Source organism: Catharus ustulatus, chromosome 1 (genome assembly GCF_009819885.2).
Source record: "Catharus ustulatus isolate bCatUst1 chromosome 1, bCatUst1.pri.v2, whole genome shotgun sequence".
Lineage (NCBI taxonomy): Eukaryota > Metazoa > Chordata > Aves > Passeriformes > Turdidae > Catharus > Catharus ustulatus.
The window spans coordinates 164,673,378-164,700,081 of record NC_046221.1 but is presented as its reverse complement, the minus strand read 5'-3'; the positions used below and the strand labels follow the sequence as shown (position 1 = coordinate 164,700,081).

Below are 26,704 nucleotides of genomic sequence, written 5' to 3'. Positions count from 1 at the left end.
CCCTCCCAGTCTCCCCCCCAATCCCCCCCCAGTCCATCCCAGTCCCTCCCAGTATCCCCAACAAGGTCCCTTTGTCCCCGGTCCCTCCGGTGCCTGTCACGGGGGGGGAGGGGGAGAGACACCCACGTGACCCCCCCGCGGTCCCGCCCCTCCCCCCCCACCCCCAGCCCTGCAGGGACCCCCGGAGACCCCAAAATTCTCTCGGGACCCCCCCGGGACCCCCAAAACCCCCCCAAACCCCCCAAAAACTCCCCCAAACCCCCCCAGGACCCCCCCAAAACCCCCCCAGACCCCCTAAACCTCCCCAAACTCACCCGGACCCCCCAACCCCCCCCCCCAGAATCCCCCTAAATCCCCCCCCCCAATTCCCCTGGACACCCCCAAAATCCCTCGAGCCTCCCCCCAGGACCCCCCCAAATCCCCAAGGACCCCCCAGAATCCCCCAAATCCCTCCCAAAACGCCTCTAGGACCCCCCCAAAACCCCCCCGGGACCCTTCAATATCCCCCAGGACCCCCCAAAACCCCTTTCAAACCCCCCAAATCCCCCCCAGGATCCCCAAATCCCCCCCAAAATCCCCCCCAAAACCTTCCAGGGACACCCAAAAACTCCCCCAGATCCCCCCAGGACCCCCTAGAACCCCCCAAAATCCCCCAAGGACCCCCTAAACTCCCCTAAGATCCCCCCCAAACCCCCCCAGGTCCCCCAAGACCACCCCAAACCACCCCAGGATCCCCAAAAAAAACCCTCAGGACCCCCTAAATCCCCCCAGGGACCCCTAAAAACCCCTTTAACCCCCCCCCAAATCCCTTCCTCGACCCTCAAACCCCCCCAAATCCCCCCCAGGACCCCCCAAATCCCCCTAGAACCCCCTCAAAACTCCTTTAAACGCCCCCCAAACCCCTCCCAAATCCCCCCAGGACCCCCCAAAACCTCCCCAAATTTCCCCCAGGACCCCTCCAAATCCCCTCCCCGATCCCCAAACCTCCCCAAAACCCCCCCAGGACCCCCCAAAACCCCCCAGGGACCCCCCAAAACCCCTTTAAACACCCCCAAATCCCCTCCCCGACCCCCAAAATCCCCCCAAAATCCCCCCAGGATCCCCCCAAATCCCCCCAGAACCCCCCAAAAACCCTCTCAGGACCCCCAAACCCCTCCCAAAAACACCCAAACTTCCCCCCAGGACACCCCAAAACCCCCTCAGGACCCCCCAAAACCCCCTAGGGATTCCAAAAAACCCCTCCAAAACCCCCCCAAAATCCCCCCAAATCCCCTCTCCGACCCCAAATCCCCCCCAGGAGGCCCAAATCCCTCCCCAAAACCCCCCCAAATTCCCCCAAATCCCCCCAGGGACCCCCCATAACCCCTTTAAACCCCCCCAAATCCCCTCCCCGACCCTCAAACCCCCCCCAAACTCCCCCCAGGACCCCCCCAGACCCCCGCCCCAGGCCCCCCCTCCCCTCCCCCATGGCCCAGCCGGAGCCATTGGGGGTTTTGGATCTCGGGGTGCTGAGAACGCCCCGGGGGCTGCTGCTGCTGGGGGAACTGGTACGGACTGGGGAGACTGGGAGTGCTGGGAGGGGAACTGGGGGAACTGGGATGGAACTGGGGAGACTGGGAGCACTGGGAGGGGGAACTGGGAGCACTGGGATGGGATACTGGGGGAACTGGGATGGAACTGAGGAGACTGGGAGCGCTGGGAGGGGAAACTGGGGGTACTGGGGGAACTGGGAGGGGATAATGGGGGAACTGGGATGGGGAACTGGGCAAACTGGGAGCACTGGGAGGGGAACTGGTATGGAACTGGGGATACTGGGAGCACTGGGAGGGGATACAGGGTGTGCTGGTATGGAACTGGGGAGACTGGGAGCACTGGGAAGGGGAACTGGGAGCACTGGGATGGGATACTGGGGGAACTGGGAGCACTGGGAGGGGAACTGGGAGCACTGGGAGGGGATACTGGGGGAACCAGGATGGGATACTGGGGGAACTGGGAGCACTGGGAGGGGAACTGGGAGCACTGGGAGGAGATACTGGGGGAACCGGGATGGGATACTGGGGGAACTGGGAGCACTGGGAGGGGAACTGGGAGCACTGGGAGGTGATACTGGGGGTACTGGAGGATACTGGGAGGAGATACTGGGGGAACTGGGATGGGGAACTGGGCAAACTGGGGGAACTGATATGGAACTGGGGATACTGGGAGCACTGGGAGGGGATAATGGGGGAACTGGGAGCACTGGGACAGGATACTGGGGATACTGGGGGAACTGGGAGTGCTGTGACCCCCGTGTGACCCCCGTGTGACCCCAGTGTGACCTCTGTGTGACCCCATGACCCCTGTGTGACCCGTGTGTGACCCCCATGACCCCAGTGTGACCCCAGTGTGACCCCAGTGTGACCCCAGTGTGACCCCATGACCCCAGTGTGACCTCTGTGTGACCCCATGACCCCTGTGTGACCCCCGTGTGACCCCCATGACCCCTGTGACCCCTGTGTGACCCCAGTGTGACCCCTGTGTGTCCCCAGGTGCTGTCGCTGGGGGTGGTGGCCCTGCTGGCCGTCCCCTCCCCCCCCACGCTGGCCCCGGCGCTGCTGCAGGCCCTGGGGGGAGGGGCGGCTCTGGGGGGGCTCCTGCTCAGGGACCCCCCGAGGCTGCCCCGGGGCTGCGGCACCTGCCTGGTACGGACGGACATGGGGACAGCTGGGAGGGTGGGGACACACCTGGGGACACACCTGGGGGGACATGGGGACAGCTGGGGCACCTGGGGGGACAGGGGGGGACATGGGAACACACCTGGGGGGACAGGGGGACAGCTGAGGGGACAGGGACACACCTGGGGACACACCTGGGGGGATAGGGGGGGTGGGGACACACCTGGGGGATCATGGGGACAGCTGGGACACACCTGGGGGGACATGGAGACAGCTGGGGGGACAGCTGAGGGGACATGGGGACAGCTGGGGACACCTGGAGTGGTGGGGACACACCTGGGGGGACATGGGGGGACATGGGGACACACCTGGGGGGACAGGGGGACACACCTGGGGGGACAGGGGGACACCTGGGGACAGCTGGGACACACCTGGGGGGACATGGGGACAGCTGGGGGGACATGGGGACAGCTGTGACACACCTGGGAACACCTGGGGACAGCTGGGGGGACATGGGGACAACTGGGACACAGCTGAGGGAATGGGGACACACCTGGGGACACCTGGGGGGACATGGGGACAGCTGGGACACAGCTGGGGGGACAAGGACACACCTGGGGACACACCTGGGACAGCTGGGACACACCTGGGACACACCTGGTGACACCTGGAGGGTGGGGAACACACCTGGGGGGATGGGGACACCTGGGGGGACATGGGGACAGCTGGGGACACAGCTGGGGACACCTGTGGGGACAGGGACACACCTGAGGACACACCTGGGGGGACATAGGGACAGCTGGGACACACCTGGGACACACTTGGGGACACCTGGGGACACACCTGGGGGAACATGGGGACAGCTGGGGACAGCTGGGGGGATGGGACACACCTGGAGGGACAAGGACACACCTGGGACACACCCAGGACACACCTGGGGGGACATGGGGACAGCTGGGGACACAGCTGGGGACACCTGGGGGGACAGGGACACACCTGGGGGGACAAGGACACACCTAGGACACACCTGGGGGGACATGGGGACAGCTGGGGACACAGCTGGGGACACCTGGGGGGACAGGGACACACCTGGGGGGACAAGGACACACCTAGGACACACCTGGGGGTGGGGACAGCTGGGACACACCTGGGACACACCTGGGGACAGCCGGGGGTGGGGACACACCTGGGTACTCTTCTGGGACACACCTGGGGGGACAGGGACACACCCGGGGACATCTCGTGGCACCTGTGGGACCTTCTGGGGACACTTCGGGGTGACACCTCCTCTGTGTCCCCATGTTCCCCTCCCCCACCTCCTGTCCTCCCCAACTTGTCCCCCATTGTCACCACCCCCATGTCCCCGTGGTGTCCCCAATGTCCCCAGGGTGTCTCCCATGTCCTCGTAATGTCACCATTGTCCCCCATGTCCCCCTGTCCCCCCAGGACCTGCTCCGGGCTGCCAGTGGCACCCTCATCTTCCTGGTGGTGGCCCTGGTGGCCTTGGCCTCGTCCCGTGACGCCCTGGCGGCCACCACCTTCGTGAGTGTCCCCAAGCCCCGCCCCCAGTCCCGCCCCCGTGTCCCCAAACCCCGTCCCCGTGTCCCCAAACCCCGCCCACCTCCGTGAGTGTCCCCAAACCCCGCCCACCTCCGTGAGTGTCCCCAAACCCCGCCCTCAGCCCCCCCCACCTCCGTGAGTGTCCCCAAACCCCGCCCACCTTCGTGAGTGTCCCCAAACCCCGCCCCCGAGTGTCCCCAAACCCCACCTACCTCCGTGAGTGTCCCCAAACCCCGCCCCAACTCCGCCCCATGTCCCCAAACCCCACCCACCTTCGTGAGTGTCCCCAAACTCCGCCCCCAGCCCCATCTTGTCCCTGAGTGTCCCCAAACTCCGCCCCCTCCTTGGACTCCTCCCCCTCCGTAAGTCACACCCACCTTTGTGAGTGTCCCCAAGCCCCGCCCCCTTTGGGCATGTCCCCAAACCCGGCCCAACCCCGAGTGTCCCCAAACCCCGCCCCCCGATCTGGCCCCGCCCCCTCTGTGACGGGGCCCCGCCCCTTCCCCCTCCCCCAGACCTTCAGCCTGGTGCTCGCCCTGCTCTTCGCCTTCGACACCTTCGTCACCTTCCGCACCCGGGTGGCGCCGGGACAGGGTGAGGGGACACCTGGGGACACCTGGGGATAACTGGGGACACCTGGGATCACCTGGGGCACCTTGGGGTGGGGTTGGGGACACCTGGGACACCTTTGAGTGGGGTTGGGGGACACTTGGGACACCTGGGACACACCTGGGACCCCTTTGGGTGGGGCAGGGGGACACCTGGGACCCCTTTGGGTGGGGCAGGGGGACACCTGGGACCCCTCTGGGTGGCATTTGGGACACCTGGGACACCTTTGGGTGGCAGTGGGGACAGCTGGGACACACCTGGGATGCCTGGGACACACCTGGGACACCAGGGGTGGGGCTGGGGACACCTGGGACCCTTTTGGGTGGCATTTGTCACTCCTGGGACACACCTGGGACACACCTGGGACCCCTTTGGGTGGTGTTGGGGACAGCTGGGACACACCTGGGACGCCTGGGACACAACTGGGACACCTGGGATGGGGTTGGGGACACCTGGGGTGGGGCTGGGGACACCTGGGACACACCTGGGACCCCTTTGTGTGGCCCTGGGGACACCTGGGACACCTTTGGGTGGCGTTTGTCACACCTGGATCCATCTCCACCTGTTCTTCCTGCAGACCCCGACACGGAGCACACCTGAGGGCCACGCCCCCCCCACTGTCCCCAGTGTCCCCAGTGTCCCCATTGTCCCCTTGCCCCAAATCACAGCTGCTCCCACACCTGGTGCTGCTCGGGGTCGTGGTTTTGGGGACATCGTATCCCTCCCGCTGCTCATTAATGAATTAATTAATGAGGGTGTTAATTAATGAATTGATAAAGGTATTGTTTAATGAATTAACGAAGGTTCCCTCGTCTTGGACGGGGGATGGGAGTGGCACAGGTGGGGGGAGGGGAACTGTGGGGGTGGGGGTCACTCTTGGTGGTACCATGGGTGGTCATTCATGGTGGTCATTGAGTCACTCAAAGTGGCATCATGGAAGGTCACTCATGGCGGTCATTGGGTCACTCATGGTGGTCATTGGGTCACTCATGGTGGCATCATGGGTGGTCACTCATGGTGGTCATTGGGTCACTCATGGCATCAAGGGTGGTCACTCGTGGTGGTCATTGGGTCACTCATGGTAATCATCGGGTCACTTGTGGTGGTCATTGGGTCACTCCTCATCGTGCAGCTTCTGCAGTGGGGTGGGAGAGAAGGTCCCGGGGGGTTGTGGGGCAGATGTGGGGGTGACAGGGGGTGACAGGGGGTCACACGAGGTCACAGGGGATGACAGGCGGACACAGGGGGTCATAGGGGTTCACAGGGACTGACAGGGGGACACAGGAGGTGACAGGAAGTCATAGGGCGGGAGAGGGGGTCAGAGGAGGACATAGGAGGTCACAGAGGGTGACAGGAGGTGACAGGGGTGAGAGGGGGTCACAGGAGGTCACAGGGTCCCCCACCTTGGCTCCGATGTCGCGGCTCTTGGCCCGCAGTTTGTTGACCTGGGACTCGGCGATGTCGGCGCGTTCCTCGGCCTCATCCAGCTCGTGCTGCGCCTTCCGGAACTTGGCCAGGTTGGTGTTGGCCTGCTCCTCCTGCGGGGGGGAAAAGAGGTCAGGGTGTGGCACCAGGGAGGGGTGGGAGTGTCGACGTGCCACGCCCAAAGATGGGATGGCTTCATCCATCTGTCCATCCATCATCAATGATCATCCATCCATCCGTCATCCATCCATCCATTATCTATCCGTCACCCATCCGTCATCCATCCATCATCCATCTATCCTCCATCCATCCATCATCCATCAATCATCCATCTATCCATCCTCCATCCATCATCCATCTATCCTCCATCATCCGTCCATCATCCATCCATCAATTATCCATCCATCATCATCCATCCGTCCATCATCCATCCATCATCCATCCTCCATCATCCATCCATCATCATCCATCCATCATCCATCCATCCTCCATCCATCATTCATCCATCCATCATCCATCATCCATCCATCATCCATCCATCATCCCTTCATCATCCATCATCCATCCATGGATCCATCAATCCCATCCATTCCTGGATCTCCCCCCATTCCCCGTCCCCTTCACCCACCGCCTCCTCCGCCTGTCTCTTGTAGGCCTTGACTTTCATCTGCAGTTTGTCCACCAGGTCCTGCAGCCTCAGCAGGTTCTTCTTGTCCTCCTCCGTCTGTGGGAACAGGGACAGGGCTGGATCCAACTTCAACTCCTGGGCCTCAGTTTCCCCTTCCCAGAGACTTCCCGTGTCCCCCTGGCCACCACGTCCACGTTCTGGGCCACTCACATCCCTGTGGTCACTCAGTGAATGCTCTGGGTCATCTTTGTTCCTGTGGCCACTCAGTCAGTGTCTTGGGCCACCCATGTCCCTGTGGTCACCCAATGAAAGTTCTGGGTCATCTTTGTTCCTGTGGCCACCCAGTCAATGTCTTGGGCCACCCATGTCCCTGGGGCCACCATCTCTGCCAGATGTCCCACAGGTGTGACACAAGACAGCCTGTGCTGTAGTAGCTTCATCCGGCAGATGAGTTTGACCCACCCAGGTGGTGTCATCTGTACCTGAGCTCCTTGACCCACCTCAGTGGTCTCACCTCCGTGTTCTCACCTGGTACCTGAGCTCCTTGGTCCCACCCCCACGCTCTCACCTGGTAGCTGAGCTCCTTGACGCGCCGCTCCGACTTGCGCAGCCCCTTGACGCTCTCAGCGTTGCGCTTCTGCTCGGCCTCCAGCTCATTCTCCAGCTCCCGCACGCGCCCCTCCAGCTTCTGCAGCTGCTTCTTCCCTCCCTTGAGCGCCAGCTGCTCGGCCTCATCCAGCCGCAGCTGCAGGTCCTTGATGGTCTGCTCCATGTTCTTCTTCATGCGCTCCAGGTGCGCGCTCGTGTCCTGCTCCTTCTTCAGCTCCTCTGCCATCATGGCTGCCTGCGGGGATGAGCGGGGGGTCGGTGGCACATCCCCCATGGTGGCCCCGGTGGCCCCACGGCGACACTCACGTCGGTGATGGCTTTCTTGGCTTTCTCCTCAGCGTTGCGGCACTCCTGGACGGCCTCTTCCACCTCAGTCTGCAGCTGGGAGATGTCACCCTCCATCTTCTTCTTCTGGTTGATGAGGCTGGTGTTCTGGGGGGACAGGGAGGGGCCTCAGGGGTGGCCCAGGGGCTGCTGTGCTGTCCCTCAGCCCCCCCAGGTCTTGGAGACTCCCCCGAATCTCTGTAGGGTCAAGGATCTTCTGGGGTTCTGGGTGATGCAACATGGAGGGAACCCAAACATTCTTGGAGCAACCCAACCCTCCTTAGATCAACCCAACCTCCTCCAAACCAACCCAACCTTCCTTGGGTCAACCCAACCTTACCTGGACCAACCCAACCTTCCTTGGATCAACCCAACCTTACCTGGACCAACCCAACCTTCCTTGGATCAACCCAACCTTCCTTGGACCAACCCAACCTTACCTGGACCAACCCAACCTTCCTTGGATCAACCCAACCTCCTCCAAACCAACCCAACCTTCCTTGGGTCAACCGAGCCTTCCTTGGACCAACCCAACTTTCCTTGGACTAATCCAACCATCCCTGGACCAACCCAACCTTCCTTGGACCAACTCAATCTCCTCAGACCAGCCCAAACGACCTTGGATCTTCTTTAGACCAACCCAACCTTCCTTGGACCAACCCAAACTTCCTTGGACCAACCCAACCTCCTCCAAACCAACCCAACCTTCTTTAGTTCAACTCAACCTTCCCTGGATCAACCCAACCTTCCTTGGGCCAACCCAACCATCCTTGTTCCTCCCTTAGACCAACCCAACCTCCCCCAAACCAACCCTTCAGGAGAAATCAGAGATGTCATCTCCACACCACCCCGAGCCACCCCGACGTTCCCAACCGAGCAATCAGAGCTGTTTGTCCTGGGCTGGAGTCCCCCTGGATGGAGGTGGCCCCTCTCACCTGGCAGGCAGGTGAGGTCTCACCTGGGAGTGGAGGAGCTGGACCCTCTCGCTGGCCTCGATCAGCTCCTGCTCGGCCAACTTCCGCGCCCGCTCGGTCTGCTCCACCAGGCCCCGCAGCTCCTCCAGCTCCGACTGCAGCAGGGAGTTCCTGCGCTCCACCATGGCCACGTTCTCCTTCAGCTCCTCCCCGACCCGCGCCGCGTCATCCAGCTGCAGCTGGGTGTCCTGGGGAGTGGGGATGCAATGGTGGGTGCACCTGGGCATGAGGGAGTGGGTGCACCTGGGTGTGGGGTGATGGGGAGGGGTGGTGGGTCCACCTGGCCATGGAGGAGTGGAATCACCTGGCCATGGAGGAGTGGAATCACCTGGACATGGGTTGGTGGGGAAGGGCAGTATGTCCACCTGGCCATGGGTTGGTGGATCTACCTGGCCATGGAGGAGTGGAATCACCTGGCCATGGGGTGGTGGGGAGGGGTGGTGAATCCACCTGACCATGGGTTGGTGGATCTACCTGGCCATGGAAGAATGGAATCACCTGGCCATGGGGGGGTGTGTCCACCTGGCCATGGGGTGGGAAGGGGTGGTGGGTCCATCAAAAGTCCTCTGTTTGGTGGTGGCACCTCCAAGGTCTCCTTGGACAGGTACCCTCAGGTACCTCCCACCCCTCAGTGTCCCCACGGACAGGTATCTCCTACACCTCGACATCCCCATGGGACCTCCAGGTATTTCCTACACCTCCATGCCCCCATGGACAGGTACCTCTAGGACCTCAGTGTCCCCATGGACAGGTACCTCCTACACCTCAATATCCCCATGGGACCTCCAAGTACCTTAAGGCACCTCCCACCCCTCAGTGTCCCCACGGACAGGTACCTCCTACATCTCAATATCCCCATGGGACCTCCAGGTACCTTCAGGTACTTCCTACACCTCCATGACCCCACAGACAGGTACCTTCAGGTATCCCTGCAGAGCCTTGACCTGCTTCTGGGCCTCGTTGGCGCCGCGGTTGGCGTGGCTGAGCTGGATCTCCATCTCGTTGAGGTCGCCCTCCATCTTCTTCTTCAGCCTCAGGGCCTCGTTGCGGCTCCTGGTCTCGGCGTCCAGCGAGGTCTGCAGCGACTCCACCACGCGCAGGTGGTTGCGCTTCACCTGCTCCGTCTCCTCCTCCTTCTCACCCAGCTTCCGCTCGTACTCCGCCTTCACCTGGTTGAACTCCAGCTGCGCCCTCAGGATCTTCCCCTCCTCGTGCTCCAGGGAGGCCTGGGGCGGGACAGAGGGGTCATTGAGGGGCACAGAGCATGGACATGCCACCAGGAAGACACAGGGACAGGGGGGTTTGTCCCCACCTCAGCCTCCTCCAGAGCAGCTTGGAGCTCCAGCTTCTCGGCGTCCAGCTGCTTGCGGACCTTCTCCAGCTCGTGGATGGATTTGTTGCTGGCGCCAAGCTGCTCCGTCAGGTCCGAGATCTCCTCTGCCCAGGTGAGACCCGGTCAGAGCCCGCGGGGACAGGCTGGGGGCACCCAGGTGGGCACAGGGACCTGGGCTGTCACCTTGGAGGTTCTTGTTCTCCCTCTTGAAGGTCTCCAGGTGCTCCAGGGACTCCTCGTACATGTTCCTCAGCTTGAAGAGGTCGGTGCTGAGGGCCCTGGCCTCCTTCTGCGACGCCTCCAGCTCCGTCTGCGACTCCTCAAACTTCTGCTTCCACTCTGCCACCACCTGGGGACAGACAGGTGTCAGCCCAAAGCCACCTGGCCCTGCCACCCCCAACCTGCCACACCTGCCCCACCTTGTCGAAGTTCCTCTGCTTCTTGTCCAGGGCGGCTGCGGCCGCATTTGACCGCTCCACGTCGGCCATCAGGTCCTCGATCTCGTTCTGCAGCCGGTGCTTGGTCTTCTCCAGCGAGGAGCATTTGGCATTGACAGCCTCCACGGCCTCCTCGGCCTCCTGCAGCCGCTGGGCCAGCTTCTTCCTGCCCCAGGGACCACCTGGGGTCACCCGCGGGCCAGGTGGGGCCACTCCAACCTTCTCCCACCCACCCATTGGCCAAGGTTCTGCTCTGGGTCTCCTCTACCATCTCCAGGTCACTCTATCTGCTCTAGAACCTTCTCCAGAACCTTCTCCAGTGGGTGGTCTCCAAACCTGACCCCACACAATCTCCATCCATGGGGTCACGACTCACTTGGCCTCCTCCAAAACCTCAAGACCTTCTCCAGAACCTTCTCCAGTGGGCGGTCTCCACCCTGACCCCACAGGAGCTCCACCCATGGGGAGGTGATTCAACCCCAAAACCTTCTCCAGATCATTTTCTGGTGGTTTCCATCTCCCCAACCCCACACAATCTCCATCCATGGGGTCACGACTCACTTGGCCTCCTCCAGCTCCTCGGTGCGTTGGATGGCGTCGGTCTCGTACTTGGTTCTCCACTGGGCCACCTCGGAGTTGGCCTTGGAGAGCAAGCGCTGGAGCTCGGCCTTGGCCTCGGTCTCCTCCTCATACTGCTCCCGCAGCAGGTCCCCGTCGTGCCTGGCCGACTGCAGCGCATGTGCCAGCGCATTCTTAGCCTGGTGAGGAGAGGGCGGCACCGTCGTGTCCAGGTCACCCAGAATCCTCTTGGGTGCCTCTGGCTCAGCAGGAGCTGGTGTTTGTCACCACAGCCCAACCAGACCTTCCATAGACCAACCCAACCCAGTCCAGACCAACCCAAACCTACTTGGACCTTCCATTGACCAACCCAACCTTCTCCAGACCAACTCAATCCCCTTGGACCACTTTAGACCAAGCCAACCATCCTCGGAACTTCCATTGACCAACCCAACCTCTTCCACATCAACCCAACCCTTCCTACACCTTCAGAAGAAGGTGGGATCGTTGGATCCAGGTCATCTGGAGTCCTCTTGGGCGTCTCCAGCTCAGCAGGAGCTGGTCTTTGTCACCGCAACACAAACAGACCTTCCATAGACCAACCCAGTCCAGTCCAGACCAACCCAAACCAATTTGGACCTTCCATTGACCAACCCAACTTTCTCCAGACAAACTCAATCCCCTTGGACAACTTTAGACCAACCTGATCATCCTTGGACCTTCCATTGACCAACCCAACCTTCCCTAGACCAACCAACCCAGTCCAGACCAACCCAACCTCCTTGGACTTTCTATGGTGAAACCATTTGTAGACCCAACCCAACCCAACTCAACCATTTTGAACCAATGACCATAAATGGACACCTATGACCCACTTGGACACCCTGTGACTCCCCTGGACCCCTCAGATCTTCTCACCCCCCATGGGACCCCACCTTCATCTCCTCCTCCAGCTGCCTCCGCAGATCCTCCAGCTGCTGGGTGTAGGAGGCCTTCCCGCGGGTCAGCTGCGACACCAGTGCCTCCTTCTCCTCCAGCTGCCGCGACAGCTCACCTGCAGGGGTGGGCGGGGCTTCAGGTGGGGGGTGGGGGATGGGGGTGCAGCTGTGGGGCAGGGGGAGGGGCGGGGTCAGCTCCCACCGTTCTCTGTCTGCAGCTTGGCGCGTTGGGTGTTGGCATCATTGAGGACGCGTTGGGTCTCCTCCAGCTTGGCCAAGTGCTCGGCAGCCTGGTCCTCCATGGAGCGTGAGACCTTCTCCATGGCCACCTGCGGGGAGGGGCCAGAGGTGGGGAATGGGCACCGTGGCGGAGTGGACACGCCCCATGGCTGGAAGTGGCCAAGGCCAGGGCTTGGAGCCACCTGGGCTAGTGGGAGGTGTCCTTGGGAGCCACCCAATGCTGCACTCAACGCAACCCAACCACATGGAGACTCTTCATCTCACCCAACCACGTGGAGACTCTTCATTTCAACCCAACTCGGGTCAACTCAACCATGTGGAGGCTCTTAATTTAAACCCAACTCAACCCAATCACCTGGAGACTCTTCAGCTCAACCCAACTCAACTGTGTGGAGATTCTTCAGTTCAACCCAACTTAACCCAATCACCTGGAGACTCTTCATTTCAACCCAACCACATGGAGACTCTTCAGCTCAACACAACTCAGGTCAACTCAGCCACCTGGAGACTCTTATTTCAACTCAACTCAACCCAATCACCTGGAGACTCTTCAGCTGAACCCAACCCAACAATGTTGAGACTCTCCATTTCAACCCAACCCAACCTAGAGACTCTTAATTTCAACCAAACTCAGCAATATGGAGACTCTTCATCTCAACCCAACTCAACCCAATCACGTGGCGACTCTTCATTTCAACCCAACCCAACCACCTGCAGACTCTTCAACTCAACCCAACTCAGGTCGACCCACCCACATGGACAGTCCTCATTTCAACTCTACTCAACCCAAGCCAATCCAATCATGTGGAGACTCTTCAGCTCAACCCAACTCAGGTTAACCCAACCATGTGGAGGTTCTTCATTTCAACCCAACTCAATCCAACCCAGCCATGTGGAGACTCTTCAGCTTCACCCAACTTGATCCAACCCAATCACCTGGAGACTCTTCAGCTCAACCAGCTGAAGGTTCTTAAACACCTTCTTCAACCCAACAAGGGGGGCACTCAACCCAACTCAACCAGCTGGAGACTCTTCAGCCCAACTTAACCCAAACCAGTCTAGTGGAAGGTGTCTCTGCCCATGGGTTGATGGAATTGGATGATCCCATTGGTCCTGTCCCACACAAACAATCCCATGATTCCCTGCTGTCTATCCCAACCTCCTCCTACCTTCGATTTGATCAGCTGCTCCACGTTGGCGCTGAGATCGTCCAGCTCCAGCTTGAGCTCGCTCTTCTCCTTCTCCAGCTTCTGTTTGACGCGCTGGAGGTTGTCCAGCTGCTCGCCCAGCTCGGCCACGCTGTCGGCATGTTTCTTCCTCAACGCAGCCGCAGTGGCCTCGTGCTGCAGCGTGGCCTCCTCCAGGTCCCGCCGCAGCTTCTGGAATTCCGCCTCCCTCTTCTTGTTGAGCTCCAGCTGTGCCGAGGTGGCACCGCCAGCCTCCTCCAGCCGCTCGCTGAGCTCCTCCAGCTCCCGCGACAGCTCCGAGCGCTGCTTCTCCACCTTGGCCCGGCCCGTCCGCTCCGCCTCCAGCTCCTCCTCCAGCTCCTCAATCCGTGCCTGCACGCCAAGGGGGTGGTGAGAGGCAGGATGAGATCCACCAACTCCCTCCACTCAACCCAACCCAAGCAGCTTGGGGCACTTCAACCCAACTCAACTCAACCCAACCCAACTGGCTGAAGACTGCTCAAGTCAACCCAACCAGCTGGAGACCCAACCCAACCTGTTGGAAACACAATCCAGCCCAACCTGACCCAACAATTGGATGCCTTTGAGTCAACCTAATCAGTTGGAGACACAACACAACCCAACTCAACAACTGGAGACCATTCAAGTCAACCCAATCCAGTAACTGGAGACCATTCAAGTCAACCCAACCAGTCAGAGACCCAACCCAACCATCTGGAGACTCTTCAACCCCACCAAAACTGACGCAACCAAGTGGAGCCTCTTCTAAGCAGCCCAACCACATTGAGACTCTCCAACTCAACCATCAGGTTACTCTTAAACCCAACCCAACCCAACCTCCTGGAGGTTTCTCCAGTCCAACCCAACCAGACACAGACCCAAGTTCCACCCCTACCTGTAGCTCCTTCAGCTTCTTCTGGAGCTGCAGAGCCAGCGCCTGCTCATCCTCAATTCTGCTGTTCTGCTGGTGGATCTCAAACTCCTTCCTGTGGAGGAAGGGGGGCAGGTGAGGCCTCACCTATGACCCTGGACTGGGCCTCCCACGGCAGGAGGATCCAGCCTCACTTCTTGAGCTTCTCCTCCAGCTGCTGCTTGTCGTTCTCCAGATCCATGATGTTTTCCTGGGTCAGCTTCAGGTCACCTTCCAGTTTCCTCTTGGCCCGTTCCAGGTCCATCCGGATCTTCTTCTCCTGCTCCAGGGAGCCTTCGAGCTGTGAGGAGACACAGAAATGGGGAGGAACCTCAAGTTTCACTCCTCTTCACCCCAGGAGTTCCTCAGCAGGGCCCAGGGTGGGACCACCCACACTCACATCATCCACTTGCTGTTCCAGCTTGACTTTGCCCTTGGTCAAGGTGTTGACCTTGTCCTCCTCGGCCTGCAGGTCGTCCAGCGTCTGCTGGTGGGACTCCTGCAGAGCCTTCTTCTCCTTGGCCAGCTTGGCGATGGTCTCGTCCAGCCCCGCCATCTCCTCTGTCAGGTTCTTGACCTGTGGGAGAGGTGTCCAGGGTGGGGCAGAGTCGGGGGAGGTTGGTGTCCACCTCCGCCAATGAGGTTGTTCCAAAGCAGGAGAACCCAAAGGGCCTTGGGTCTTCTTGATAAGCCAAACCCAGCCAACAGTGGATCTTCTCAACCCAACCCACCGTGGATCTCCTCAACTCAACCTAACACATCCCACCCATCCTTGGGTCTCCTCAACTCAAACGAGTGCCTTGGGTTTTCTCAACCCAACTCATTTTATGCCTCACCAACCCAACCCCACCCAACCCAACCAGTTTTATGTCTCACCAACCCAACCAACCTCAACCATCCTTGGTCAACCCAAACCCACCTAACCCAACCAATTTATGTCTCACAAACCCAACCCAACCAACCTTGGTCAACCCAACCCAACTCAACCCAATCCAATCCAACCCCACCCAACCCAACCAGTTTTATGTCTCACCAACCCAACCGACCTCAACCATCATTGGTCATCTCAATCCAACTCAACCCAACCCAACCAGTTTTATGTCTCACCAACCCAACCAGCCTCGAGCCTCCTCAACTCAACCCAACCAATTTATGTCTCACCAACCTAATCAACCTCAACCATTCTTGGTCAACCCAACCCAACCAGCCTTGGGTTTCCCTACCCAACCTAGCAAGGCTGAGCAGACTCAAGTCTCCTCACCTTGAGACCGACACCTGTCCTCTCCCTCACCTTGTTTTCGGTGGCGTGTTTCTCCTTCTCCACCTTGGCCAGGGTCAGCTCCAGGTCATCAATGTCCTTCTTCAGCTCTGAGCACTCATCCTCCAGCTTCCTTTTCTTGGCTGTCAGCTCAGCGTTCATCTCCTCCTCATCCTCCAGCCGCTCCGTCAGCTCCTTCACCTTGGCCTCCAGCTGGATCTTGTTCTTGATCAGTTGGTCGCAGCGCTCCTCGGCGTCGTTCAGGTTGTCCTGCTCCTGTTGGGGGGGATGGCGAGTGAAGTTGCCCAAGGAGGTGGTGGGGGTCGGGGGGGTCGTGGTCACCCCCATGCTGTGGGTTTGGGGTGATTTGACTCACAGCCTGCACTTGCAGCTGGAGGTCGTTCTTCTCCTGCAGCATGGACACCATCTTCTCTTCCAGCTCCTTCCGCCGCGCCTCCGACTTCTCCAGGGCGTCCTTCAGCCGCCCGTACTCCTCCTTCATGTTCTGCTCCAGGAGATGCCGAGCGGGTCAGAGACCCTCACCCAGCACCCCCTAGACCATCGGCAGGCCCGCCCTGCCCCGCCCACACCCCCCACCTGCATCTCCTTCTCCGTCTCCGCGCTCTTCAGCAAGGGCTTGATCTTGAAGTAGAGCTTCATCCACGGCCAGTTCTTCACCCCCATAAAAGCCCGGAGGTTCCACTGGATCACCAGCAGCGCGTCCCTGCGAGGAGGAGGAGGTGACACAGGTGCCACCACATCCCCAAGCAGGTGATCAGGTGAGCAGAAGGCCCAGTCCCATCTCACCGGCGCTCCACGATCTTCTTGAACTCGAGGCGCATGAGCTGCCCCCGCGCCCGCGCCTGGATGCGCGTGATGATGCGGGACAGGCGCTCGTCCCGCATCTCCTCCAGCTGCCCCAGGAGCCCCGCCTTGAAGAAGACCTGAGGGGAGGGACAGGTGGACACAGGGATGGACAGATGGACACGGGAATCAGGGGACCATGAGGCCCAAAACACTTGAAGGATGGTGGGACCACAGGAAACAGAGACAAGATCCCAGTGGGATCAAACTGATTGTGGTGGGTGGGAGGACAGGGTGATGTCTGGGCAGATGAACAGATGGACATGGGGATGGGCAGATGGACATGGAGATGGACACGGGGATGGACAGATGGACACGGGGATGGACAGATGGACACGGGGATCATGGGAACATGAGGTCCATGTTCATCTCAGATGGTGGAACCACAGGAAAGAGGGATCACATCCTAGTGAGATCAAACTGGTTGTGGTGGGTAGGAGAATGGGATGGTGTCTGGACAGATAGACATGGGGATCATGGGACAGATGGACACGGGGATCATGGGACCATGAGGTCCACGTTCACTTGGATGATGGAACCACAGGGACCATGAGATGTCACCCAGCGGGATCAAACTGGTTATAGTGAGTGGAAGAATGGGGTGGTGTCTGAGACCAACAGATGGACACGGGGATGGACAGATGGACATGGGGAGGCACAGATGGACATGGGGATCAGGGGACTACAATGTCCATGTTCACCTCAGATGGTGGGACCACAGGGAACAGAGACCATGAGATCACACCCAGTAGGATCAAACTGGTTGTGGTGGGTGGGGTGGTGTGTGAGTGGAGGGACAGATGGTCATGGGGATGGACAGATGGACACGGGGATTATGGGACCATGAGGTCCATGCCCACCTCGGATGGTGGGACCACAGGGAGCAGAGCCCACATGGCCTCACCTTGGTGTGCCCAAACTTGTACTGGTTGTGGTCAATGTCGATGGAACCCAGCAGTTTCTCGGCGCCCTTGCGGCTGTCGATGAACTGCCCCTCGGGGATGGCCGCGGGGTTCAGGATGCGGTACCTGGGGGTCACAGAGGATGTGACCCCCAAATTCAGCTCCAGTGGGGTTGTCCCCCCCTCCCCAAAGCCCTCCGTGTCCCCACCGCTGGCGGAAGTCCCCGTAGAGGATGCGGTTGGGGAAGCCCTTGCGGCAGATACGGATTCCCTCCAGGACCCCGTTGCAGCGGAGCTGGTGCATGACCAGGGCGTTGTCCATCACACCTGGGGGAGGGGACACAGGTGAGGGGTCAACCATGAGCCACACCCACTCCCCAACCTCCCACCCCCACCCTCAGCTCACCCGGCTCCTTCCGTTCATTGGGGACCAGGCAGCGGACGAAGTGGGGGTGGGTGGTCTTGAGGTTGGCCATCAGCTTGTTGAGGTTCTCCTGGGGAGGAGAGTGGAGGGTGACCAATGGGAGAGCAGGGGCGGGGCTGGGGGTGTGGTGGGACCACCCTCCACACCCTGGCTCGTTCTCCCCGTGTCCCACAGCAGATCCCTCACCCGGTGCAGGGCTGAGACGGTCTGGAAGGAGGAACCTTTCTTCTTGGCTCCTTTGCCCTTCCCGCTGTCACCACCTGTGGAGGAGAGCGGTGGCATGAGGTGGGGACAAGGGACAAGGACAACTCCTGTGAGCACCGTCTTCTCCACCCCTCCATCACCCACCGGAGTCTGCCCCGGCGTAGTTGGAGAAGAGGTGGGCCAAGAGCTTGAGGGCGGATTTCTGGTAGAGCCCCACCACGGTCTCATTGAGGGGGTCCTTGTTCTTCTCCAGCCAGCCCAGGATATTGTAGTCCACGGTGCCGGCGTAGTGCATGAGCGAGAAGTGAGCCTCGGACTTGCCCTTGACATTCCGCGGCTTCCCGAAATTGGCCGACTTGCCCAGGTGGTTGTCGTAGAGTTTGGACTTGAAGGTCATGTCCGACGCCTTGGGGAACATGCACTCCTCCTCCAGGATGGACATGATCCCCATGGGCTGTGGGCAAACAGGACGTTGGACACCAAAATCTGCTCGTGGGCCACCTGAGGGGCTCCAACTGGACGGACCCTTCGTCCCTCAGCCTCCCGAGCCCGTGACAGCCCGGGGTGGGGGTGGTACCTTCTCAATGAGGTCGATGCAGGCCTGCAGGTCCATGCCGAAGTCGATGAACTCCCACTCGATGCCCTCCTTCTTGTACTCCTCCTGCTCCAGCACGAACATGTGGTGGTTGAAGAACTGCTGCAGCTTCTCGTTGGTGAAGTTGATGCAGAGCTGCTCAAAGCTGTTGAACTGGGGGAGGAGAGGGAGGGGTGGGTGATGGAGTCTGGGGGGTCAACTCAACACCCAATGGGGTGAACTGAGTCAACGGGGTCAACTCAACAGCCAACGGGGTCAACTCAACACCCAACGGGGTCAGCTGTAAATCCAGCGAGGTCAGTTCAACAAGCAATGCAGCCAACTCAGTCTGTGGGGTCAACTCAACACCCAACGGGGTCAACTGAGTCAATGGGGTCAATTCAACACCCAACGGGGTCAACTCAACACCCAACGGGGTCAACTGAATCAATGGTGTCAGCTCAACAACCAACAGGGTCAACTTAACACCCAACGGGGTCAACTGAGCCCATGGGGTCAGCTGTAAATCCAGTGGGGTCAGTTCAACAAGCAACACAGTCAATTCAGGCTGTGGGGTCAACTCAACACCCAACGGGGTCAACGGAGTCAGCGGGGTCAACTCAACACCCAACAGGGTCAACTCAACACCCATTGGGGTCAGCTGAGCCCATGGGGTCAGCTATAAACCCAACGGGGAACAAGCAACGTGGCCAACTCAGTCTGTGGGGTCAAGTCAACACCCAACGGGGCCAACTGAGCCCATGGGGTCAACTCAATACCCAGCGGGGTCAAATCAACACTCAATGGGGCCATTTGTGTCCATGGGGTCAACTCAACACCCAATAGGACCAACTGAGTCAATGGGGTCAACTCAATACCCAACAGGGCCAACTCAACACCCAATGGGGTCAACTCAACACCCAATGGGGTCAACTGAGTCTATGGGACAACTCAACACCCAGTGGGATCAACAGAACATCCAATGAGATCAGCGGGGTCAACCTGAGACCCAAAGAGTTCCTAACAACACCCAGTGGGATCAAGAGGGTCAACTCAACATCCAACAGAGTCAATGCCCAATGGGATCAATGGAGTCAACACCACACTCAACGACATCAACACCAAGACCCAAATTCCCACCCGAGGACAACGTGAAGCTGCAGGAGATCCACTCAACACCCAACCAGCTGCTGCCCCGCCTCGAGCCTCACATCGAAGATCTCGAAGCCAGCGATGTCCAGGACGCCGATGAAGTACTGCCGTGGCTGCTTGGTGTCCAGCGAGTTGTTGATCCTCACCACCATCCAGTTGAACATCTTCTCGTAGACAGCCTTGGCCAAGGCCCCGATGGAGTAGTAGACCTGCTGGACGCTCTGGCCCTTGGTGACGTACTCGTTGCCCACCTTGACGCGTGGGTGGCACAAGCCCTTGAGCAGGTCGGCCGAGTTCAGCCCCATCAGGTAGGCGGATTTGTCGGCATCTGCGGAGCGGGAGACACGTGGTCAGGTGTCACCTCACCTGGTGGCGTCCCCCCCTCACCCCGACCCACCTTCGGTGCCGTCCGGCTCCGCCTGTTCCTCCCGCTGCTTCTGCTTGAACTTCATGTTGCCGAAGTGCATGATGGCGCCCGTCAGCTTGTAGACGCCGGCCTTCTCCTCGGCCGTGAAGCCCAGCACGTCAAAGGCACTCTGGGAAGGGCGGAGGGGTGGGGCCAAGTGAGGGCGTGGCCTCTGCTGTGATGGTCCTGAGGGTACCTCCCACTGTCCTTCCCAGTTGGCCAATGGGGGCACATCCAGCCATGGGTGTGTCCATGGATTTGTTCGTTCATCCATGGGTTCATTTGCCTAGCTCAGGACTCATTCATCCATGGATCCATCCATCCATGGATTCATTCACTCATCAAGGACTCATCCATCTATTTGAGGACTCATACATGCATGGACTCATCCCCCCTTCCATTGAAGAACTTCATCCAGCCATCCATCCATCCATGGATTCTTCCATCAATCCATTTGAGTACTTCATCCATGGACTCACACACCCATTTGAGGATCCCTCCATCCATGGATTCATCCATCCACACAAGGACTTGATCTGCTCATCCATCCATCCATCCATGGACTCATCCATTTAACCATCCATGAATTCATCCATCCATCCATCCATAGACTCATCCACCCACGGACTCATTCATCCATCCATCCATCCATTAATTCATCCATCCATCCATCCATTAATTCATCCATCCATCCATCCATTAATTCATCCATCCATCCTTCCATGAATTCATCCATCCTTCCATGAATTCATCCATCCATCCATCCATGGACTCATCCATCCATCCATGGACTCATCCATCCATCCATGGACTCATCGCTCCCTCCAGCCCTCCCCACTCACGTCGGTGGCCATCAGCTCCTCGGAGTCGTCGATGGAGGCCACGGTCACCTCACCCTGGGACACGTAACCGTAGTCGTAGGGGTTGGAGGTGACCAGCAGCATCTCTGGAGCAGGATGGAGACACCACTGAGCATTCCCGGTCTCCCCAAACCAACCCAAATTTTGGGAGGAGGGGAAAGGAGAAGCCCCGAGGCCACAGTGGTGGCCCGGCTCACCCAGCAGCTCCGGCTTCTTGTTGGAGAGGATCTGGTAGAAGATGTGGTAGTTCCGCTCAGCCTTCAGCTGGAAGATGACGCGGGACTTCTCCAGGAGGTCTGGGAGGGTGGAACAGGAGAGGGAGGGATGAGGAGGGGGATGGAGACATGGAGAGATGGGTGGGGGCGTGGCCATGGGGATGGATGGATGGATGACGGATGGATGACGGTGGATGGATGACGGTGGATGGATGACGGTGGATGGATGACGGTGGATGGATGACGGTGGATGGATGACGGTGGATGGATGACGGTGGATGGATGACGGTGGATGGATGACGGTGGATGGATGGATGATGATGGACGGATGATGGATGGACACACGAGAAGATGCAAGGACAAGAGTGGACAGAGGGACGAGGAGGGCTCTGGACACACAGACACTCACAGGTCTCGATGTCGGCCGATGCCAACTTCCCGGTGGCCCCAAAGTGGATTCGGATGAATTTTCCCTGGAAGGGAGCTGGGGTTGAGTTGTGGGGCCTGCCCCACAGACCCTGAACAAAGACCCTGCCCCACAGACCCCACCTCACAGACCCTTCCCCCGCAATGTGCCCCACGGACCCAGACCCCGCCCCACTCACGAAGCGCGATGAGTTGTCGTTGCGCACGGTCTTGGCGTTGCCGAAGGCCTCGAGCGCAGGGTTGGCCTGGATGATTTGATCCTCCAGGGTGCCCTGGGGGGTGACACCGAGGGTGGGGACACGCCCAGGGGGACCCTCCCCACCTCCAGGGGGGCGTGGCCAGGCCCCCTCCCCTCACCTTGTTGCTGTTGGCCGCCTCCTTCTTGCGGTCACCGATGGCGGCGATGCTGGCGAAGTATTGGATGACGCGTTTGGTGTTCACGGTTTTACCGGCACCGGATTCGCCACTGGGGGAACAGCGGGGTCACCCAGGGGTCACCTAGGGGTTACCTGGTCCCATCCCACACCTGTGGGGCGGGGTCAGGGCGGGGCACTCACGTGATGAGGATGGATTGGTTCTCGCGGTCTGTGGGGGGACAGAGGTGGGAGGGGGTGAGGGGGGGTCTGGGGGGTCTTCAGAGCCCCTCCTCCCCCCCTCCCACACAGGTGAGGGCAGGTGGGACCAGGTGAGGGAGGTCTTGGGGGTCTGCACATGCCCAGGTGAGCAGCAGGTGGTGGGGGGGTGTTTGGGGTCACCAACCCCATCAGGTGTGCCCAGGTGAGCGCCAAATGTCCCCAGGTGTGTCCCCAGGTGTGGCCATCCCGTTTTTGGGGTCCCACCTGTTCCCCCAGGCATCCCCAGCCCGTTTTTTTGAGTTCCACCTGTCCCCAGGTGTCCCCACCTATCAGCATGTACTGGTAGGTGTTACCCCAGGTGTCCCCACCCGTTCCCAGGTGTCCCCAGGTGAGTCCCCACCTGTCCCCAGGTGTCCCAGGGTGAGTCCCCACCTGTCCCCAGGTGAGTCCCCAGGTACCTGTCAGCATGTACTGGTAGGCGTTGTCGGAGATGCTGAAGATGTGCGGGGGGACCTCGTTGCGCTTCTTGCCCCGGTACGCGGCCACCACCAGGGGGTCGTACACGGGGAGCCACTTGTAGGGGTTCACGGTGACACAGAACAGCCCCGAGTAGGTCTGGGGGGACAGAGGGGGTCAGGGGGACACGAGGGGACAGGGGGGACAGGAGGGGACACCCCCAGAAAGGGAGGGACACCCAGAGAGGGGACAGCAGGGTGGGAACAATGAGTAAAGTGGGGTTGGGGGGTTCAGGGTGACACAGAACAGCCCCAAGTACGTCTGGGGGGACACGGGGGTGTCAGGGGGACAGGGGGGGACACCCCAGAGGAGGTACAATGGGGGGGTGGGGACAAGGGGTGCTGTGGGGTTTGGGGGTTTCAGGGTGGCTGCAGCTGGGGTTGGGGGTTCAGGGGTTCAAGGACTGGATGTTTTGGGGTCTGGGGGGAGTTCAAGGACCAGGCCCTCTCCCCATTTTTGAAGTCACCCCCATTTTTGGGGTCCCCCTCCCCCAGTTTTTGGGGTCTCACGTAGATCATCCAGGCCCCGTCCCCTCCCCAATTTGGGGTCTCACGTAGATCATCCAGGCCCTGTTCCCCCCCCATTTTCAGGGTCTCCCCCATTTTGGGGTTCCCCCGGTTTTTGGGGTCTCACGTAGATCATCCAGGCCCCATTCCCCGCCCATTTTTGGGGTCCCCCTCCCCATTTTGGGGTCTCACGTAGATCATCCAGGCCCCGTTCCCCCCCACATTTTTGGGTCCCACGTTTTGGGGTCTCACGTAGATCATCCAGGCCCCGTTCCCCGCCCATTTTTGGGGTCCCCCTCCCCATTTTGGGGTCTCACATAGATCATCCAGGCCCCATTCTCCCCCCCCCCCCCCATTTTTGGGGTCCCCCTCCCCATTTTGGGGTCCCCCCTATTTTGGGGTCTCACGTAGATCATCCAGGCCCCGTAGCGCTCCTTGAGGTTGAAGAGCACGGCGGGCTCGTGCAGGAACGTCAGCATGGCCATGTCCTCGATCTTGTCGAACTTGGGCGGGTTCTGCTGGTGCAGCTCCGCCTCCTTCACCGTCACCGTCTGGGGTCACGGGGTCACAGGGGGGTCACAGGGTCACGGAGGAGTCATGGGGATCATGGAGGGGTCACAGGGACACGATCACGCTGTGTCACCTCCCCCCCTCACCGTCACCCGTCTGGGGTCATGGGGGGGTCACAGGATCATGGAGGGGTCATGGGGTCATGGAAGGGTCACGATCCCACTGTGTCACCTCCCCAAGGTGATGTCCCCAAAATGTCCCCATTGAGAGCCCTGTGACCGCCCCCACTGTCCTCAAACCCTCCATATCCCCCCCAATGTCCCCAACGCCCCGAGTGTCACCTCTCCCAGCTCGGTCTCCACAGTGACCTCCCCCCCCCAACGTCCCCAGTCCCCCATAGCTGTCCCCAATGTCCCTCTTGTCCCCACGGTGTCCCCCATTGTCACCACCCCCATGTCCCTATGGTGTCCCCAATGTCCCCAGTCCCCTCATGTCCCCCCTATTGTCACCTCTCCCAGCTTGGTCTCCATGGTCACAATCCCCCCCCAATGTCCCCAGTCCCCTCAATGTCCCCGAGCGTCCCCAATGTCCCCTGTGTCCCCATTGTCACCTCTCCCAGCTCGGTCTCCATGGTGGCCGTCCCCTCCGCAATGTCCCAAATCCTTCAATCCCCCAGTGTCCCCAATTCCCCCAGTGTCACCTCGTCCAGCTCGGTCTCCATGGTGGCCATCCCTCCTCAATGTCCCCAGTGTCCCCGTTGTCACCTCGCCCAACTCAGTCTCGATAGTGGCCGTCCCCCCACAATGCCCCCAATGTCCCCAGTGTCCCTGTGGTGTCCCCAGTGTCCCCATGTCCCCGTTGTCACCTCTCCCAGCTCGGTCTCCACAGTGGCCATCCCCCCTCAATGTCCCCAATGTCCCCATTGTCCCCAATGTCCCTGTGGTGTCCCCATGTTCCCGTTGTCACCTCTCCCAGCTCGGCCTCCACAGTGACCATCCCTCCTCAATGTCTCCAGTGTCCCCAATGTCCCTGTTGTCACCTCGCCCAACTCAGTCTCCATAGTGGCCATTCCCCCCCAATGTCCCCAATGACCCCAGTGTCCCTGTGGTGTCCCCTGTCCCCAATCCCCCCGGTGTCCCCAATGTCACCAGTGTCCCTGTGGTGTCCCCAATGTCCCCGTTGTCACCTCTCCCAGCTCGGTCTCCACGGTGGCCATCCCCCACAATGTCCCCACTCCCCTCAATGTCCCCATTGTCCCCAGTGTCCCTGAGCGTCCCCAATGTCCCCAGTGTCACCTCTCCCAGCTCGGCCTCCACAGTGGCCATCCCTCCTCAATGTCCCCATTGTCTCCAATCCCCTCAATGTCCCCATTGTCACCTCTCCCAGCTCGGTCTCCACGGTGGCCGTCCCGCCCTGTCTGTCGGTCACTCGGCCCCGGACGAACTCGTGCTGGGGGTGGGGCACGAAGCACTCGGCGCGGGGGTCGAACGGCCGCGTGGTGGCCGCCAGGCGCTCGCGCTCGCTCGGCCGCAGGAACGGCGCCGCGGGGCCCAGGGCAGCCAGGACGGCATCTGCCATGGCTACTGGGGTGGAGATGGGCTACCATCAGCATGGATTGGGCTACCATGGCCACCTCGATCCACAGTGACCCCAGCATGGCGTCTGCCATGGCTGCTGGGGACAGGGATGGGCTACTGTCAGCATGGGATGGGCTACCAGTCATTCCTGACCCCAGCACAGTGTCTGCCACGGCTACCAGGACAGGGATGGGCTACTGTGAGCAGGGAATGGGCTACCAGTGATCCCTGACCCCAGTGACCCCAATACGGTGTCTGCCATGGTTACTGGGACAGGATGGGCTACTCTCAGTAGGGATTGGGCTACCATAACATCCCTGATCCACAGTGACCCCAGCATGGCGTCTCCAATGCCTACCAGGACAGGGATGGGCTACTGTCAGCATGGGATGGGCTACCAGTGATCCCTGACCCCAGTGACCCCAGTACGGCGTCTGCCGTGGCTACTGGGGACAGGATGGGCTACTGTGAGCAGGGAATGGGCTACCATAACATCCCTGACCCCAGTACCGCGTCTGTCATGGCTACTGGGGTGGAGATGGGCTACTGTCAGAATGGGATGGGCTACCAGTCATCCCTGACCCCAGTGACCCCAGTACGGCGTCTGCCGTGGCTACTGGGGACAGGATGGGCTACTGTGAGCAGGGAATGGGCTACCATAACATCCCTGACCCCAGTACCGCGTCTGTCATGGCTACTGGGGTGGAGATGGGCTACTGTCAGAATGGATTGGGCTACCAGTCATCCCTGACCTCAGCATGACGTCTGCCATGGCTACTGGGATGGGATGGGCTACTGTCAGCATGGGATGGGCTACCATAACATCCCTGATCCACAGTGACCCCAGCATGGCGTCTCCAATGGCTACTGGGGTGGGATGGGCTACCGTCAGCATGGATTGGGCTACCAGTGATCCCTGACCCCAGTGATCCCAGTACGGCATCTGCCATGGCTACTGGGGACAGGGATGGACTACCATAACATCCCTGACCCCAGTGACCTCAGCACCGTGTCTGGGGGTGCAGATGGGCTACTGTCAGAATGGATTGGGCTACCAGTCATCCCTGACCCCAGCACGGCGTGTGCCATGGCTACTGGGACAGGGATGGGCTACTGTCAGCATGGATTGGGCTACCATAACATCCCTGATCCACAGTGACCCCAGCATGGCGTCTCCAATGACTACCAGGACAGGGATGGGCTACTGTCAGCATGGGATGGGCTACCAGTGATCCCTGACCCCAGTGACCCCAGTACGGCGTCTGCCATGGCTACTGAGGACAGGGATGGGCTACCATAACATCCCTGACCCCAGTGACCTCAGCACCGTGTCTGGGGGTGGAGATGGGC

At 60.2% G+C, this 26,704-nt stretch overlaps 3 protein-coding genes across 6 annotated transcripts in view; 2 read left to right on the top strand and 1 right to left on the bottom strand.

Annotated features, from left to right (window-relative positions):
- LOC116994948 (erythroblast NAD(P)(+)--arginine ADP-ribosyltransferase-like) overlaps positions 1-26,704 on the top strand; it is a 268,873-nt gene that overhangs the window by 63,913 nt on the left and 178,256 nt on the right. The window lies entirely within an intron of this gene.
- Positions 1,445-7,747, top strand: LOC116994897 (CKLF-like MARVEL transmembrane domain-containing protein 5). Of its 4 annotated transcripts, none has more exons than XR_004417613.2 (6): positions 1,445-1,547; positions 2,529-2,681; positions 4,101-4,196; positions 4,730-4,808; positions 6,260-6,340; positions 7,670-7,747. XR_004417613.2 is itself a non-coding variant. In XM_033056867.2 (5 exons), the coding sequence occupies exons 1-5, from the start codon at positions 1,467-1,469 to the stop codon at positions 6,265-6,267; spliced, it is 417 nt and encodes a 138-aa protein (XP_032912758.1). In that variant the 5' UTR covers positions 1,445-1,466; the 3' UTR covers positions 6,268-6,349. The 4 variants fall into 4 exon arrangements, 2 of the variants coding, with proteins under 2 accessions (XP_032912758.1, XP_032912749.1); XR_006162952.1 differs by lacking the exon at positions 7,670-7,747 and adding an exon at positions 6,902-7,385; XM_033056867.2 differs by lacking the exon at positions 7,670-7,747 and having other exon boundaries at positions 6,260-6,349.
- LOC116994919 (myosin-6-like) lies at positions 5,868-25,355 on the bottom strand. Its single transcript, XM_033056903.1, has 38 exons — positions 25,155-25,355; positions 23,675-23,818; positions 22,704-22,860; positions 22,228-22,255; positions 22,028-22,136; positions 21,850-21,942; positions 21,654-21,717; positions 21,227-21,325; positions 21,012-21,115; positions 20,161-20,299; positions 19,823-20,091; positions 18,615-18,785; positions 18,182-18,491; positions 18,020-18,093; positions 17,816-17,903; positions 17,619-17,736; positions 17,413-17,536; positions 16,452-16,588; positions 16,242-16,368; positions 16,021-16,149; positions 15,678-15,920; positions 14,787-14,963; positions 14,542-14,687; positions 14,372-14,462; positions 13,459-13,848; positions 12,252-12,378; positions 12,047-12,165; positions 11,115-11,311; positions 10,536-10,719; positions 10,300-10,465; positions 10,096-10,220; positions 9,701-10,009; positions 8,768-8,971; positions 7,792-7,917; positions 7,445-7,720; positions 6,877-6,972; positions 6,227-6,361; positions 5,868-5,958 (listed from the first exon to the last, which is right to left on the bottom strand). The coding sequence occupies exons 1-38, from the start codon at positions 25,353-25,355 to the stop codon at positions 5,938-5,940; spliced, it is 5,817 nt and encodes a 1,938-aa protein (XP_032912794.1). The 3' UTR covers positions 5,868-5,937.

What these genes read in the sequence shown, in the direction of transcription:
- LOC116994897 (XM_033056858.1), top strand. Translation starts at nt 1,467, where the DNA reads ATGGCCCAGCCGGAGCCATTGGGGGTTTTGGATCTCGGGGTGCTGAGA. An exon ending in TGCTGCTGCTGGGGGAACTG is followed by an intron (nt 1,548 to 2,528) that starts GTACGGACTGGG and finishes GTGTGTCCCCAG; the next exon opens with GTGCTGTCGCTGGGGGTGGT. An exon ending in GGGGCTGCGGCACCTGCCTG is followed by an intron (nt 2,682 to 4,100) that starts GTACGGACGGAC and finishes CTGTCCCCCCAG; the next exon opens with GACCTGCTCCGGGCTGCCAG.
- LOC116994919 (XM_033056903.1), bottom strand. Translation starts at nt 25,355, where the DNA reads ATGGCAGATGCCGTCCTGGCTGCCCTGGGCCCCGCGGCGCCGTTCCTG. An exon ending in TGGAGACCGAGCTGGGAGAG is followed by an intron (nt 23,819 to 25,154) that starts GTGACAATGGGG and finishes CCGTGACCCCAG; the next exon opens with ACGGTGACGGTGAAGGAGGC. An exon ending in CTGCTCTGGAGGAGGCTGAG is followed by an intron (nt 10,010 to 10,095) that starts GTGGGGACAAAC and finishes GTCCCGCCCCAG; the next exon opens with GCCTCCCTGGAGCACGAGGA.